The 15,119-nt window shown below is 39.0% G+C and overlaps 1 protein-coding gene across 1 annotated transcript in view; it reads left to right on the forward strand.

Annotated features, from left to right (window-relative positions):
* NETO1 (neuropilin and tolloid like 1) overlaps positions 1-15,119 on the forward strand; it is a 46,910-nt gene that overhangs the window by 12,859 nt on the left and 18,932 nt on the right. The window contains 2 exon segments of the mRNA XM_053467341.1: positions 12,344-12,385; positions 13,159-13,286. Coding sequence (XP_053323316.1) covers positions 12,344-12,385; positions 13,159-13,286 — 170 coding nt within the window.

Here is a 15,119-nt window from a genome sequence, read left to right on the forward strand (position 1 = left end):
ATGCTAACATGTTATTACATTTTTATTTATTCTTTAACAATTTTTAAATATTTAATTTTATATTTTTGGATTTTTACAGGGACCATAGCCCTGCATTTATGGAACCTTCTTAATCTGATTGCTCCCAGTCAGGAGAAGGGCACCTCCATCTTGTAAGAGGCCTTTCAACAATGAGGTTGTAATCGTTCCAGAGAGCGATTACACATCATCTTTTTTTGGGGGGGGATGTTCCTGAAATTCCTCAATATCAGTTAAGCAAAGGAATTGATGGCTGATCGCTTCCTAAGCTCTTTTTCAGCAGCAGGTGCACCATATTTAAAAGGCATGATGCTTTTTAATATGGGGAATATGATCGCTCCATAGAGCGATCACTCTGCACCCCTGCATATATTTTTGGTGGTGCTGAATGCCTCGATATTGACCCAGGCACGCCAATTGTCACTAACTGTATGGATTTCCATGATGTGTCTGACATGACAATTGTTGCAAAGGGGTTAATGGGCACCATCAGAATAGCTTGTTACTAAGATACAATATGTTATGACATTTTTATTTGGAAATGGATGGTTCCTCTTATGATGTCATGGCGTCATCGCTAGAGTCGCTTATATTCTTTTATTTTTAAATATTGTTATTTTATATTTACTGGACTCCATTGCTCTGCATTGCTGATTGCAGTACCTATGATTAGCCTGCAGAGGCCTCAGGAAGGTCTAGACAGACCCTCATGGAACTTTTTTACTCGGATGATCTGTTTCCAGCTGGCAGAAGGGCCCCGACATTGTATGAGATCCATGTTTCGTTTCAATGTGATGCTTTTGATATATCAGTTGTTACTAACTGTATGCATTTCCATGAAGTGCTTGGCACGTCAATTTTCACAAAAGGGTTAATGGGTACTACCAGACTAGTTTGTTACTAAATACACTATGGTATGCAGTGTTTTGCAGTTACCCTGGTAGCATAAATTTTAGCATTAGATGAAAAGAATAAACAATTTTGTGTACTCACACACTGGCATGTACATGATGGCACCACACAGCTCCGCAGTAATATTAGAAACAGATATGGAAAGTTAGGAGGGTGCATCCAAAAGCGAATAGGAAAATATAAAATAAAAAAACTGAGCAGAAATTCACGTTTTTCAAAGTAGAAACCTTCATGAACAGCACCATGTAACAGGTTCAGGGTAACATTCAGTGTCACTGGTATATAGAAGGTTGTGGAAGCTGAACAATATAATTAGATTGCAAAAATATGTTTAGAGGAAAAAGAGCAGAGGAACAAGAACTGAATCTTGTGTGATGCCAAGAAGTGAAGAAATGATTGGATCGGTATTATACTAGCCAAGAAAAAGCTTTAGCGTGTATAAATATAGATTTGACTATGTCAGGGGTGTCCAAGTTTTTTCTGCAGTGGGCCACTTCATCAGAATTGTATACGTGCGCGGGCCGCACTCATTTTTCACTGTGACAAAAAATATGGCCTTTAATAAAATATGCAGATTAAAATAAAGTAAAATGACACAAAATCTTTACTCTTCCTCTCACTGATTTCTGGGCCTAGAAAGTTTTGCGACTACAAATTCAGGATTCCCTAGATTTATTCTAGGCATGAACTAAAATTAAAATTCTGGACCAAAACATTCAGGATTCACTTAGCCAAAACCGAAAATGACCCCCGCCTTTAAAAATAATAATAAAAACTCACATTTTTAATAAAAGTAGGTAACACACAATTGGACAAAATTAGCAATATGACTTGGCAACCAGTAAATGCAGGCAACCAGTAAATGCTGGTACCTAGGCATGATGGGACTGTGCTCGCTGTGATTGCTGTTAGCAATCACAGTCCTATCATGCCAAGTCAGCCAATACATGCTGGTACAGGGTGGCTGTAAGTGATGTGCAGACCCCATACTGCTGGCAGCATCACTACACAAGGGGGGCAGCTAGCTAGGTTTCAGCATGTACTGGCTGACTTGGCATGATAGGAGTGTGATTGCTAACAGTAGTCACAGTCCCATCATGCCTAGGTTCCAGCGCTTACACATCCATCCAGTAAATACTGGAACCTAGGCATTATGGGACTGTGATTGCTGTTAGCAATCACACTCCTATCATGCCAAGTCAGCCAGTACATGCTGGTACAGGGTGGCTGTAAGTGCAGACCCCATACTGCTGGCAGCATCAATACACAAGGGGGGCAGCTGGCCAGGTTTCAGCATGTACTGGCTGACTTAGCATGATAGGAGTGTGATTGCTAACAGCAATCACAGTCCCATCATGCCTAGGTTCCAGCACTTACACATCCATGCTATCACACACACACACACACACACACTCATTTATTCATTTAATCATTCATTCACAGATTCATTCCCTCAATCACACACACTCATTCAAACAACCTCCCCACCCCCTTACCTGCTCTGCAGCTCCTCGATGCCGCTTACAGACTTCAGCAGGGGGCGCGGCCTCCCTCTGCCTTCTCTGCTAAAGCACAGAGGAAGTAGGATGTCACGTGAACTCCGCTTCCTCTGTGTGCAGTCCAGAAGTCCCTCCCACAAGTAAGTAGCAGGGCTTGAGGTGCGGCTCGCGTAAGATCGGTTGCCCTGGCTGCCGATCTTACGTGGGCCGCACCTCGAGGTCTCGCGGGCCGCATTTGGCCCGCGGGCCGCATGTTGGACGCCCCTGGACTATGTCAATGAGAACAAGTTGATCAACAGTATGAAAAACAGCAGAGTCCCAAGAGAAAGAGTAAGATTTGCAGTTGCTAAGTCATTACTTTGTTTTAGCCAAGCTGTTTTATTAGTGCTAGGAGCTGAAAAAGCAAATCAAAATACAACAGAGATGAGAGTGGGGAAAAATGGTTTCATGTATATTTATAATTAATTTACTGTTTAACCAACAACAGGGTTAGTAGAAAAACACTCTTTGATATAATAAAGGATTAAGCTACAGCTATCATGTTGTTAGTCCTGTCACTATCTCATTAGGAGCCAGGAAAAGCCATTCAATACATTATCTGTTATGTAAGCTGAAAGGGAAGAGAGCAGCTACAGCGCATGTTACCACAGTTTAATTGTGGTGTCTCTTTCAGCCTCAGTGCTCATATACATGACTCTGTTCATCATTATGCACGTCAAGCTCTGTAAAGCTTATTTATGGCAATTGTATACATGAAAGTGCCTTGGAAACTGCACACCATTGATGTTTCTGCTTAAAATTCCTGGTAATATCACTGGCAGATTTCCATTGTTTTGCTTAGTGCTTTCAGGTGAAATAAATGTTGATTAAGTCATAGCTGGTCCATTTCATGATTTCCTTGTTTATGCACTTTGGGCATCACAAGAAGAGAGTTACAGATTTACCCCGCTATCCGAAAGTAGAGTACTCCTATGAAACCTTTTGTAAACTGAAGCATTAAACGAAGTGGAAAAAAGCGGGAAAAAAAATTAACCATTCCCAGACTCAAAAAGTAACCTACCGAACAACACATAAAAGCTAAAAAAAACACTTACATAAAGTAAAATCATGATGAGTGTTGAGAGACTTACAGGAGACTGGGGTGTAGAAAAGAGAGGAAGACGGTCATCGTCATCTGAATGCAGCAGGACAGGCCTTCTTCTATGACTGCCTGCCTTGATGTTGAAGGAAGAGGTTTGTCGGCTGCTGTGGCTTATGTGGAAGTATTAAAATACGCATTTTTTTTTTGCTTAGCCTCACACATTTTTCTGTCATACAGTTTTTTGTAGGCACTCAAAATATTCTGCAAACCTGCTTTAAACCTACGTGCCTTTTCAAAATTAAAGTCATTCTTTTCCACAATCATTGCCCTGCTGTCAATCGAAGCGACAATCTTACGCAAAATCAGTTTCTGGACGACCGGGCTGTTCACTATTGCGTTGGGTTTAAATTTGTGTACTTTCCTTATTCAATTGCATCATCTCTTCATCTGTCGGTTCTTGGTCATGGGATGCCAAAACCTCCTTTACATCATCTTTGTCAACTTCCACAAACCCAGCCTTCTTAGCAGAGCCTAAATTGCCTTATTTATTTCTGTTGGTTCAAAGGCTTTAAAATTGGTTACTGCTTTGGGACACAGTTTCCTCCAAACACCATTCCCCATCCAGACTGTTAGCCTATCAAGAGCTTCTTCAAGGTTCGCAGTTGGAGGTTGTATATTGTTGTCTTTCCAGATCTCTTGCAAAGATGCTTATGAGTTACCCTCGGTGTCAATGGCACTTAGAATAAAATGCATCACATTTTGCATATAGTAAGCCTTAATAATTGTGGTTATTAGCCCACAAATGTTACCCCCATACTTTGTAATGCAAGATAAGCAGCACAGTTATAGATAATCATAAGACATCTATTGTCAATATTCTTCTACAAAAGGGCTAACGTATCTACTTGTGTACTTAGAAAAAAAACACTTTGTTATTCCAACTGCTTGGATGCGAACACCTTTGAGTACCCTTGGATTTTCTGAATGGTACACTAGTAGAGGCTAGTTGATGCCTTGTGTCCCTTAGCCTGCTTTTCTTCAATTGAAGTATTTGCTCGATTATAAGACAAGGTTTTTTCCAGGGGTCGTCTTATAATCAGACCTCAACTAGGTCTGACTATGAAACTAAGAACCAGATCCCCCACAGCGATGCAGGGGACCTGGATCCTCCTGTCTCCACCCCAACTTACCGGTACTTCTGAGTCCCCGGTGCTTAGTCCGGGCAGCGTGTAGAGCTCTACGCGATTCGCGTAGAGCTCTACACGCTGCCCAGACTAAGCACCTGGCAGCGTGTAGAGCTCTACGCGATTCACATAGAGCTCTACACACTGCAGCCGGGAAGAGGTACGGTTAGCAGCGGGGGTTGTCTGTGTCCATCGCGCAGAACTTCCCCGGCTGTCAGAGATCAGAGTTCCCCGTGATCTCTGACAGCCGGGGAAGGTCTGCGCGATGGACGCAGACAACCCCCGCTGCTAGCCGCACCTCCTCCTGGCTGCAGCGGAAGTTGTCTACGTGATGATCTCTGACAGCCGGGGAAGGTCTGCGCGATGGACGCAGACAACCCCCGCTGCTAACCGTACCTCCTCCTGGCTACAGCGGAAGTTGTCTACGTGATGATCTCTGACAGCCGGGGAAGGTCTGCGCAATGGACGCAGACAACCCCCGCTGCTAACCGTACCTCCTCCTGGCTGCAGCGGAAGTTGTCTACGCGAATCGCGTAGACTCTGCACGCTGCCCGGACTACGCACCGGGGACTCAGAAGCTCCGGTAAGATTGGAGGAGGGAGGGGGAGGGAGTGTTAAATGGGGGCTTAAGGCATTTCTGGAGGCAGAGTGCTCTGTGAAATACCTTTTAACCCCCTTAATGCCACTCTGCCTCCAGAAATGCCTTTTAACCCTCTATACGCCACTCTGCCTCCTGAAATGCCCTATAAATTAATATTCAGATTTTGGGGGGTCATCTTATAATCACAGTATATGTCTTGCTTGGCATTTTCTTCCAATAAATTGCAATTTCATCACAATTAAACACCTGCTTATACAAATAATCAGCTTCAGAAATTATTTTCTTTAGTTCTTCTGGGAACCTTTTGGCAGCATCAATGTCAGCTGCCCTCACATCAAAAACTGATCAAACCACCAATGACTACATTTAAATTCTACTTTCATCATCATCTTCTAGTGCTTTCTTTTTTAGCTTATTGAAAAGACTGTCTCATTTCTCCATTACTGGATGCAGATTAAAAGAGACCACTTTGCTACTAGCAGAAGCGATAGCAACTTCAGCCGCTTTTAAGATTTGGTGGACACATGTGGTTCAAAGCAAGAACATGGTCTTTGTTTTGCTCCCCACAATTGAAATGCTTTAATATGTCCAGTTTTGCGCTAAGCGGAAAACACCCTTATGAGCTCTCTTAGGTTTTTTTAATACTTTAGGACACATCTTGATAACAGATGCACCAGAAAAAAAAGAAATCGATATTCAGTAAAGCACAGACAGCAATGGTAGCCAGATGCCGAGATACTGTTTGCGGGAAAGGAGCTTCTCGGCACCACTATTACTGCAAAGCAAATGCTGAACACTATTTTTACTTTTAGACTTTTTTGTAAATCAAAAATCCACCTAAGATAGGTACTAATGCAGGTCTTTTGCAAAAGCAAAGTGGCGTAGAGCGTACATTCAGGGCCGGCCTTTGGGGTGTGCGACCTGTGCGACCGCACAGGGCGCCACACTCCAGGGGACGCCGCCGCCGCCGGGTCCTCCCCCGCCGCCGCTGCCGCCGCGGGGTCCTCCTCCGCAGCCGCCACGGCGTCCTCCGTAGCTGCTGCTGCCGCCGCCGCCGCCTTTATTTAACAACCTCCATGTTAAATAAAGTTTTTTTTTACTTTATTTAACATGGAGGATGCTAAATAAAGTAAAAAAAACAAACAACAAAAAAAAACGACAATGTTTTCATTTATGTCCCGGGCAGGGGCGCCGAGCGGTTGCTCGTGAAGTTCTCAGCAACCGCTCGACGCCCCTTACTCTCCGTGACTCCGTTGCGGTGCCGGCGCTCAACTAGGAAATGCCGCCAGGACTCCTCAAGGTAAGTTAGGATAAGGAGAAGTAGGGGGAGCGGGGGGATAGTTTGAAGGAAGAGGCAGAGGGGGGTAGTTTGAAGGAAGAGGCAGAGGGGGGTAGTTTGAAGGGGCAGAGGGGGGGGTAGTTTGAAGGGGCAGAGGGGGGGGTAGTTTGAAGGGGCAGAGGGGGGGTAGTTTGAAGGGGCAGAGAGGGGAGTAGTTTGAAGGGGCAGAGGGGGGGTAGTTTGAAGGGGCATAGGGGAGTAGTTTGAAGGGGCATAGGGGAGTAGTTTGAAGGGGCATGGGGGGTAGTTTGAAGGGGCAGGGGGGGTAGTTTGAAGGGGCAGAGGGGGGGTAGTGAGGGGGGGCGCCAGAGGAGTAGTTCGCACAGGGTGCCGGAACACCTAAGGCCGACTCTGCGTACATTCGAAAAGCGGGGGAAATCTGCATACAATCTTGAGTGACATTTTTCTTCACAAATCCATAGTTGCTGTATCAGAAGTAATGTATAGGGCTAAAAAATAATGTATGGCATAGCGCAACACAGTAAGAAGAAACTCAAAAGGCAAGAATAAACTACATATTGACCACCGTTAATCAGATAAAACTACTGTGCAGACTAGAACATGTGCCCCATCTGACAGCTACTAAAATCAGGAGATAAATGTTATACACTAATTGTCCCCAAAATTGTTCCCTGTGTATCTGTTATCTACATCATAATATGAGAGTTTTCATGAGTCAGACATCTTTCAGACTAATTCCACATTTATCATTATAATTTCAAAACAATCAATGACACAGTTTAGTTTGTGTCCTTATCACAATGGGTTATTGAAGCAAATGGTAAAACTACAGATGACTCAGTTTCTATGAATAGCATAATGAAGAATTTTAGACTGGTGAGGTTAATTATAGTTTTCGTATAGCTGTTGTTGGCTTTTGAGGAGTGGAAAACCAGGACCACTGAATGAAAGGTCTTAGAAATACTGCAATAGGAAAAAGAAGAATGATTTTTTTGCTATAAAGTAACCAAACAGGTTAATTTAGGGTCATGAATTATAGGTGTGGCTTTAATGTTGTTGTTTTTTTCTTATCTCACTTTAGTCATTAAAACTTTCTAATATTCAGTTTATTGAAGAAATATTTAATCATCAAATGTGTCAGTAAGGCCCACAGATAACACCATGCACCTTATCAAAAATTGCATATATACTGTACATACATACACACACTGTGCAAAAGCAATTACTCCCATTGTAGGGAACACCATTTGTATCTATTTCCATACATCTTAAAGATGCAAAAGGAGAAGAGCCATCAGAAAAAACATTATCCTCGAGTTTTCATGACATGAAAGAATTAAAAAAATAAACCTTTTTTTATTTTGCAACTATCCTAATAATTATTCATATACGTGTCACATGCATTACTTCATCTGAATTGTTAGTAGTTGTTATGATCAAGGCCTGACTTACGAATATTAATAATATTTATGGATATGAATAAAATGCAACATACTTTAACGAAAGGAAGTCAAACAATAACAGGAACACTGGAGTGCTTGGCTCTGTATGTTGAAATCCACAACTTACAGTTAAGGGCAGGATACAAAGGAACATGCATCTGAGGGGAACACCAACAGTCATCATGACTCCTCGATTCTCCTCCTAGGCTCAGTCTTCTTAACCCCTCCTGACAATGGCTGGTTTTATTTTTTTTGTGTCCTTGTTGAAAATGGTTGTTGTAACATTTCTGTGGTGCTTGTGTTTAGCTGTCATTTTCTTTTTTCTCATTTAATGTACCTGTAATCTTTTACTCATCTATAAAAGCCAATAAAAACCTGCTAGATATATTCTATTTGTCCTGAGTTTAGAAATAAAATGTAGAATTTGTTTTTGCTTTTTTGCATGTTATAGGGCAATAACAATAATAAGTAGCATATCACTATTTTCAAACCATTTTTTTCCAATATGGTTATATTGCCCCCATGTTCTATATGAGACATCTTTGAAACCGGCCACTTCAATTTACCCCCCATCAAACCATATGTATGAAAACTAGACACCCCAGGGTATTTCAAATCCCGGTATTTTAACTCTTTCCATGTACAAATTCTACCACCAGCCTTTGTCAAACTTTGTGGTGTTGTTTTTTTTTTGTTCACACACATTTTGCATCAGGTATGAATTTACAGCTCCTGGTATATGTCCATGTCAAACAACACCCCAAGATGTGTTCAGCAACACCCCCTGAGCACTCCCAATGCATTGGCACCCCAACTGTGTGAGTTTGTTGGGTTATTTGGGGACTAAAAGACCACATGTGGGAGGTGCATATTTTAAAAATTGGAATTTATAGCTTGTGGTGTGTGTTCAGCAGCATCACCTGAATACAGCAATACCCCTACATTTGGGAAGTGTGATTTTTTCAGATTGGAATTTTGACATGTGGTCATCCTGCCCTCGTGGTATTTGGGACATCTTTGAAGCGGGCCAATTCAACTTACCCCATATTTGTTTGAAAACTAGACTCACCAGGATATTTCAAATACTGATATTTTAACTTTTAGTCTGTATAACACCTCTAGGGGAGGTAGACTATGATGATATCAAATTCTAAATACATACACATTAAAATGTAGTTGCCCCTACCCCTTTGCAGCAATAAAAGCTTCCACTCTTCTGCGAAAGCTTTCCACAACGTTTTAGAGTGTTTCTGTGGGAATTTTTGTCCCGCCTTTGGGATGAACTAGAACAGAGATTGTGAACCAGGCTTTCTCGTATAACATCAGTGCTTGACCTCACAAATGCTTTACTGGATGAATGGATAAAAATATGTCTATAGAAACACTCTAAAGTCTTCTGGAGACCTTCCCAGAAGAGTGGAAGCTGTTACAGCTGCAAAAGGGGACTAACTATATATTAATGTCTATATATTTAGAATTTAATGTCCTAAAAGTCCCAGTGGTCAGATGTCTCGATACTGTTGTCCATATGGTATATGTGTGTGAGCACGAGTGTGTATGCGTAAGTGTGTGTGTTGGCATAAGGGTGTAAATGTGTTAGTGAGTATGTATAAGCTTAAGTATATATGTGTGTTAGGATAAGTGTGTTAGTTTGTGTAAATAAGAAGATTGTGTGTGTAAATATGTGTTCCCGTGCTTATGTGAGTTACGAGGGAGGGGGAGTGAGGGGTCGATTAGAACTGCTTGGCTTTATCTGCCCCACTGGGAAAGAATGTGCCCTTCCCTGCTTAAATGACTATAAGGACAGGCTGTCTAAATGACTGTGTGATTCTTTGTAAAAATTTCATATTTACAGTGGAAATTCCATATTTATGGAAAATAAAGGCATTCCCCCTGATTCTATTATATTTGAATTTATGCCCTATAGCAAACAGTATTTGTTTGTGAAATTAAAGTGTGTTATGACTTACTAGATAATGTCTATAACAACAGTACCTCATAGCAGACTTTAGTACAGGTATGACAAATAAATGTTTTAAAATTAGTAATCACATTTAAAAGAAATATTTGCTCTAGGCTTAAATAGCAATCATAGAGAAAACCATACCCAAAGCAAAATGATTGCGATTTGGTTTAAATGAGATTACTGATTTTAAAATGGCATTTTCTTATCCCTACAACTGTAATACAGCCTCTTATGTCTTGTTGATGAATGCTAATATCTGAAGCAAATCATAACATATTTAAACAGTGAAATAAAATAAGAATGGGTATCATCCTTCAGCAAGTAGTTTGACGCTTTAGTCCAGTGTAGAAATGTAAGATACCAGCAATCAAATTTAAAATAGCAGCATTTATTTAAATGTGAGAGAACACTGAATCTAGTGAATGGTACTCGTGGGTATAGCAAATCTCTTTACATGTACATAGTGATTGGTACAAAACACAAGAGAATTCATCAAACATTAATTATAAGTTAGAAAACTAGCATTTAATTGATGATATCATCATGGACATAGGGCTTTGCCTTTCTCTTTCTACTAAAGCAGGTTGCAGCAATTTCAGTTTAGGTTATCTCAGCCTGTTAATCTGCTTTAATAATCTACAACCTGAATAGTGGGCTGTTAGAGAGGTGCCTTTTTTGCTGAAATCATGCTGTTAATGTTAAAGATACACACATATTCAAGTAAATTTTGCCTATAATTTATTTTGAAATATATTTTAATATACGGTAAATATAATGAGACTTTTCTTAACAACAATTTTAGTGTGTGTTATTGCCTTAACAACCTATTACATTTTTGCTAATTGGTCTTTGGTTGCAAGGGTAATAAGAGCAACTTGCACCAGAATTAATCTTTACAAACAACACCCAATCTGTCATAATATGTTATATGTTTTTTTCCCCATGTAGCCCACTTAGACAGTTCAAGGCAATATTTAGTGGCCCATGTTTAATTAATTGGAATTCTACTTACAAATCATAGTAGATGAGGTGGTATTAGAAAAAAATCTTGCTTCACAATATTAAATATGCATTATGAAGAGTGAAGTCTGATAAGGATTGAAGCTGGAGGAAAAGTGGTACAATACTCCATATTTTTCCACGGTGGTTCCTATTGGAGTAAAGACTCACAGGGGAGTGTGTCATGGCAGCTGGTCACATGAGGTAAATATCACAATGTGTGTTAATTTAACTGGCCATAGAACGCCGGCTGTAATTTCCACAGACTGGAACATGCTATTTTCCTCCTATGTTTGCTTATATCTAGTGAGTTTTTCCAACAAGGAGAGATAGGCTTTCCTAATGCATACTTAATATGTTGAGATTCTTTTTATTCATCTAGCCTTCATGTAGCATAAATGGTGTCTATACATGATTAAATATGGAATTCCAGGCAAAATGCTCAAAACGGCTTCAGGTAGTGGCAAAAAATCTTAAATTGGGGCAGGCCAGGGGCAATTACTACCTGCTTTCATTACCAGCCTCTCCTGTGAACTGGGGCTGGAATGGAAATGAGCATCACATTGTAGGAGTGAGATGTTGGCTGTGGCAGGCCTAAAAAAGCAGAATGTAACTTCATAAATTAAATGATGAGTAATTATATGGATTAAGAAAAGAGTAAGATGGCTGCTCTCATGGTGGGTTTCTAATATATATGCATTGCTTCTGGATTCATAAAGAGAATATAATGTGGGTGATTGGGAAATGTGAAATATTACATTAGCATTTAATGTTTATATTTATTTTAATAAATATACTTATTTTAATATATTTAAACATACATATTTTAACATCTAATTAACTGATGCTAAACAAAAAGTGACAGGTCCACTCAATGAAGAATTTACAATTGTACCATGACACAAGATGGTCCTATAGTAATTTGCATAAAATGTATTCATTGTTTTCCTGATTTATCAACCAGTTTCTATCGGTCAGATTGTTTATGTCTACAGTTATTTAAAGTAATTTAAAACAATGTCTAAATGATTAAATTAGCTTGTTATTATTTCATGCCATTTAAAAATGGCTGGTTTATATATATATATATATATATATATATATATGTTTGAACTTGTCATTTGAACTTGTTATATTTAACTGGTCCGGTGGATAAAACGTTATTTAGTAACACATTCAGCATAAAATTGGACAACATATACAACTTTACCAATATTTGAATTTGGAACTCAGTTGTAAAATATGCGTATATTCCTCAAAAGTGTATTTTTTCCCAAAACATATTTTAGTAAAATGCCTGACATGTTGTGTTCACAGAATTCTGTTTTTCTTATTGTTCAGATCCAGATTTTAAAGATCTTGGGGTTCTGAAACCATTACCAGGTTAGTAAAGTGTTTATTACATGGCATATAAGTTATACTATTGATATACATCCCTATCTATCCATTGTAAAAGTTTGGAAAAATATGCTTGCAAGCAATTGTGCAAACATTACTATCTGTCCAACACCTGATCTCACGTCTATCAGGTTTTTTTGTCCAAAGATCAATCATAATAAACGTTATTTCTAAATTTTGATAAAACAGTCTTTGTAGCTTTTGGACCAAGACAAAAATACCTATATTAAACCATCCCAATTGCATAACAAATTGTCAAAATGTGCCAGAAATGCCAATGCCTCAATGCACTGCAAATCCATCTTGACAAACTGAACACTTTGCATGTCTCACTCTGCTGCTTTCTTCTCCTATGTGATAGCAGTACCCATCAGTCTTAAAATGCAAACAGATCTAAATTGACTGACACAAACTGGTTACATACCTTTTACCTTTCTTTCCTACTACACAACCACTTCTCTGGGAAGTTGCCTCCCTACTTGACCAGTATGCTCACCTTAGCTCTCCACACCTCCTACAACAGTCGATTTCCAGCAACTTACTCATGGTTCCAAAGTACAAAATGGAAACACAATGAACAGCCTTTTCCTGCAAAGCAACCCAAGCATTAAAATAAAGTTCCAGAAAACCTTCTGTTTAGGATCCCTGAAAATGTCTGCTTCCTTACCTTTGACTTCAAACCCCAACTACAAAAATTGTTGATATACATATATAGAGATATATAACAGTTCTTTATGTTTTCTTTGTTGAATTTCCAGTTTGTGAATTTGAGATGGGAGGACCAGAAGGAATAATAGAATCTGTGCAGATTCTAAAAGAAGGAAAGGCTACTGCAGATGAAGCAGTTGACTGCAAATGGTATATCCGAGCACCACCAAGGTCCAAGGTCAGTTTTTTTCCTTACTAAATTAAATTAAACTGTAAATATAGCATGTTATTTAGCCTCAAGACGGGAAATGCCTATTAATGTACTATATGTATTATACTGTATATGAGAATTTACCTGGTGGGAAGGCACCAATCAGTTTAGAGTTTTGGGATGTTTTAGAAATGTTTTTCTCACCTTTGTTCGAGGGGTTAAATGAGTAATCCACAGCCTGATCTACTTCATTTTACTGAGGAATATCTGTGACGCTGAGACCTGAAAAATGATGCTTTACGTCTCAAGAAACTTTGAGTCAATAGAATGTTTGTAATAAAGTAATTTATTTTTCAGGTCTTGTTTAGAAATGAGTCATTAAAATATAATATTGGTACACGTAACATTAAAGAGAATATAGTTTGACCAACAAATCCGTAGATATAAGATTATAAGTATAATATATAAGATATAAGGAAGTATAATTTAGGAGTCAATCTTCCAACTCATGCCTGTCTACCACTGGATATTAACAGCAGCTATTGATCATCTAGTGAGTCAGCTACAAGTTTCCTTTGTTTACCAGCAATGATCCATGCAAAAGATGGTTCTTTCTGGTTTTTGGGTTTTTTTGAATGGTACATGGTTACAAAATCTGTTGTTTTATATTGTTGCGTTGTTCACTGTAGAGCTTTTGTATTTTACACAATAATTCATCCTATCCATTATGTGTTAAAGTAAAATGTGCCTGACCAAAGTCCTTCTTGTTTTTACTATGCACACATCAGTAATATATGAATCAACAACTTCTTTTTCACGGCAGTTACTACCTGTGTTTTTTTTAATAAGAATAACTGAATATTTTCCCCAGCTTCAAAGCCTTCTCAGAGCATATTTGCCTTTTATTAATGTGTCTATGTCATGAAAGTATAGCTTTCTATAGTTAGAAATGATATCAGAAGACAGGCTGAGACTGAGGGTAAACCAGGTAACAACACTGACGTACAAGTGGACATTGGTGCAGTGATTAAGCAAATGACTGCAGCACAGAGAGAAAGCAAAATTAGATTTATCAAAGACTAACAAAAAGCAGTAGGAAAGTGAAAAGTAGATTGTATGATGAGTCTCATAGGACAATTGAAAGAAAAATTAAGCAACTGAACAGCGGAGTAAATGCATATTTGTACAACAATGCTGTGTAAATGAGATTGAGCAGGGGGGGGGCTGGAACCTTTTGACCTAATAGAAAATAGAAAAACAAAAGGAAATGAAAAAAAAAATTATATTAAAAATAAACAATCATTTGGACTCCTGTGATGTCACCATAACATCGTTGGGGGTACAAACTGTAAACAAGAGAGATTGCTTATGTCTATACGGGCTTTCAAAAGGAGTAATATTGGGAAAAACAATACTGTAATGCAGCAACATTTAGTAAAGCAATTGGAAAAATTAGAAACTGTAAAATGTGTAAAAATGTGCTCTAACCCCTAATACCCCTAAAAATAATGTTTTACATTTCGAAAAATGTTCCGATATATTTTTGGTTTTGTTTTTTGCGCATTCCTTTTTCGAGAGCTCCTGATATTTTGTTTCAAGCTAAATTTTGAAGGGTTTTCTGTTTCCAAACAAAATTCAGTTCAATCACCAGACGCCACTCACCGCCACACGTGTCTGTAACAATTTACTTCATATGACTGTTCAACCACTTTGTTTTACTTTAATACGACGGTGTTACAATGTATTACTACATTTTCCTAAGAAGGTCGACTGTATTGTCGATTTAAAAATTTTACAAAATTGGTATGCTTTTATTGTGTGTAACTTTAAAAACTGATAACAAATATTCAGAGGTTTCTC

The sequence above is a fragment of the Spea bombifrons genome, chromosome 5 (genome assembly GCF_027358695.1).
Source record: "Spea bombifrons isolate aSpeBom1 chromosome 5, aSpeBom1.2.pri, whole genome shotgun sequence".
NCBI classification, from domain to species: Eukaryota; Metazoa; Chordata; class Amphibia; order Anura; family Pelobatidae; genus Spea; species Spea bombifrons.